At 32.1% G+C, this 2,983-nt stretch overlaps 1 protein-coding gene across 2 annotated transcripts in view; it reads left to right on the top strand.

Annotated features, from left to right (window-relative positions):
• Positions 1–2,977, top strand: part of LOC117119971 (glycine-rich protein 23-like) — a 12,781-nt gene extending 9,804 nt beyond the window's left edge. The window contains exons 2-6 of one of the 2 annotated variants that reach the window (XM_033264957.1): positions 339–375; positions 1,366–1,431; positions 1,901–1,930; positions 2,140–2,336; positions 2,616–2,977. In XM_033264957.1, the coding sequence (XP_033120848.1) occupies positions 363–375; positions 1,366–1,431; positions 1,901–1,930; positions 2,140–2,321 (291 nt within the window). In that variant the 5' untranslated portion in view covers positions 339–362 and the 3' untranslated portion in view covers positions 2,322–2,336; positions 2,616–2,977. Of the gene's footprint in view, positions 1–338; positions 376–1,365; positions 1,432–1,900; positions 1,931–2,139 lie in introns of both variants that reach the window. The other variant, XM_033264956.1, reaches the window with a different exon arrangement.
• The last annotated feature ends 6 nt before the right edge of the window (positions 2,978–2,983 follow it).

Here is a 2,983-nt window from a genome sequence, read left to right as displayed (position 1 = left end):
CTAGGGTACAGACCCAAACGAAACGTTCGACCAGCTTAGGTAGGGCCAAAACTAGTCCCACGACCACTAATGATTACAGAGCCAAACCAAGGCAATTTTTAAAAATTATATATATATATATAGTTTATATATATAGTTTATATTTAATGTTGATCATTAATATTATATATTTTATTTAATTTTCATATTGTGATTTTTTTTAGCTTCTACACTACCACGCCTCTGTGTAAATTATTGAACAAAAGAAACATTCCGGAGTTCGCAATCGAATTGAACGTAAATTTTCTGTAACCCTATCTAATTAAAATGTAATACATTCATTTTCTTTAATGTTTCAGGTAATATTTTAGACACATTTAACAATGGGTGAAATTAGTGAGTACCTCCTTACAAAGTAAACTTTATATTGATTTTTATCCATCATCATTTGTATTATTAAAAACTATCGAATTTATTTATTATATCACTGTTCAACACTAAATTGTGAAGAATTTTTAAATATTTAAAAAACATATTTTTTGTAAACATTTTAATGTATATCTTATTGACAGTTTTTATTGTATTTTGATATTATATATTATTAGTTATTAATTATATTTTGATGTTATCTATAATAACTGTATTATTATTTAATACGTTAATGAGATCTTGTAACATAACGTCAACATTCTTTATTGGTAACTGCGAGGACATTTTTTTTAAATAAAGATACCAAGATAATTGTAACGGTTCCTTTTCGTTAAGGCTAGGATTAGAACAATTAGTCAACATCAGCGGTGTAACTCAGGGGCCGGGAGACAAGTGGCTTTCTGTGACTGGGGCCCTTTTTGGGTCCAAGGTCGCGCCCGGTCACCATTTCCATAGTACCTATCGTACTAGAAAGAAACATCTCAACCAACCCAAGTAAATTCCTAGCAAAAAGTTTTATGTTCATTGACCTATTAATAGGTCCATGATGTAACCAATGATAGAATGTGTGCCTCTAAATTTTATATTATCAACGACTCCCGCCCTTTAGTTCTGTGGTGTTGAATATCAAAACTTTCGTATTTTTAGTATAATAAAATCGAATTTGCTTTGATAATTATTTCTAATAATGCTAAAAATAGTATAATTTATCTTTCAATATTTTTGGCGAGTTAATAGTCACCTTAAAGTACAACATTTTTGTAATAATTTTATTAAGGTAAAAAAAACCCAAAACAATTTGTTACTGCTTTTATAACAAGGTGTAATGAGTCATTTTTGGTCTATCAAAATATAAATTATTGTACCATCACAATTATTATAATAATTACTAAGTCAATACTATGCATTTTTTAGTCATTGAAAATGTTTAATTGTGGATTTTATTTTACCTTATAGGTGGCATTCTTTTATACTCTTTCGTGCCAGTGTGTATACTAATTGGTGTATTCTATTTATGCTGTAGTAAGTTTGACAGACTTGCAATTAAATATTTACTGGGTACTGTTTATGGTGAGCTATGCTAGTGGCACCAGTGGAGATAAAAATTCGATGAGAGACTCTAAAATCGAATAAAAACACCCTTTCAAATACTCTGAGGTGTACTTCGCTGCATCTGGCCCCACCCACTTGTGCTCCCGTCAGCGAAATCTTCCTCCTCGATGGGCTCCGGTATTTCACTCTTGGTCCCCCACCTACCGGGGTTCAAGCCGACCTCAGGCCCACACCCTTATTGGGTTAATTCAAGCATCCTCTACATTAATATGGCATCTCCCCCACCCACTATGTCATTGGGGTACCTTTCTCGTAAGCTCGTTTACTCGCTTATTGGAAACATTTACGCACTGTAGCTTATAAATATACTAGGATTTGCATTGGATTGTTTGACAAAATGTTGACTTATGTTTGTGTTTGATTTCATCCGCTGTTTCAGAAAGTGTTAGTGGTGATCGTCGTCAAAGATGTGAGTTTCTTATATCAAAATATTTAATGTATTCACATGGTTGACTGTTATGATGTTTTGTTATATATTTACTATATATATATATATATATATATATATATATATATATTACTATTGTACATAATATTACCAATTTCATAACTATTATACATATAAGTATATGTACTATGTCTGTAATTGCATGGATTTAATTTCTTTTATTCTTTCAGTATATCGGATTCGTAGGAATTTCGACATGGGCGGTTTTCATGGCCCTGGTGTTGGTTTTGATAGTGGAAGTGGCTTTGATGGCAGTGGCGGTGGTGGATGTGGCGGCGGTGGTGGTGGTTGTGATGGTGGTGGTGGTTGTGATGGTGGTGGTGGTGGTGGCTGTAGTGGTGGTGGTGACTAATTTAATTGCAAGCAGGTAAATCTAGATCTTTCGTTGTCATAGGCCTATTTTATCATTCTGTGTTTAGAATTTGCAGATCTTACTCCAACTGAGGAGAATTTTGAAAACTTGTTTATAAAGAACCAACATTATAGATCAATTGTAACAAAACACCTTATTGGTTGAGGTAAAAGGAGCTTTTCCAAAAGAAAATAGATATCGTACAAAAACTTACCTGAACTTAGGTCTATGAAATTTCTATTATTCAGTAAATTGATAACGTTCTTACTGATGATTTTTCATTTTACCGTACAGCATGACAATATGGTCAGTCTCTGGTTGGCAGTACGCAGTTTACCTGAGTAAATACAATTACAAAGCAAAATAATCAAATAGTTAGATATGGAATTGTACTAATCCTTTATTGCCACCATAATTACATTCTGTAAAATTTTATTAGTATATAGGCCTATCACTTCATCCTGTATTAAACATTACAAATACAATATAAAATATAGGATTGCAAATATATAGGGGTGGACAAGACAAGTAGCTCTTTAGCTCAACGGAGAATGAAGTGATTAATAAAACTTTAGAAATTGTATTAATTTTGTAACGTTGCAAAAGCCTTGTAGGCAATATATTTGTTATAGATATTTGTACAACTTTATTTTGCTTATATA

This window comes from Anneissia japonica, unplaced genomic scaffold, assembly GCF_011630105.1.
Source record: "Anneissia japonica isolate Jap-2015-1 unplaced genomic scaffold, ASM1163010v1 scaffold287920_len488460_cov166, whole genome shotgun sequence".
NCBI lineage: Eukaryota > Metazoa > Echinodermata > Crinoidea > Comatulida > Comatulidae > Anneissia > Anneissia japonica.
This window is presented reverse-complemented; position numbering and strand designations above follow the sequence as displayed.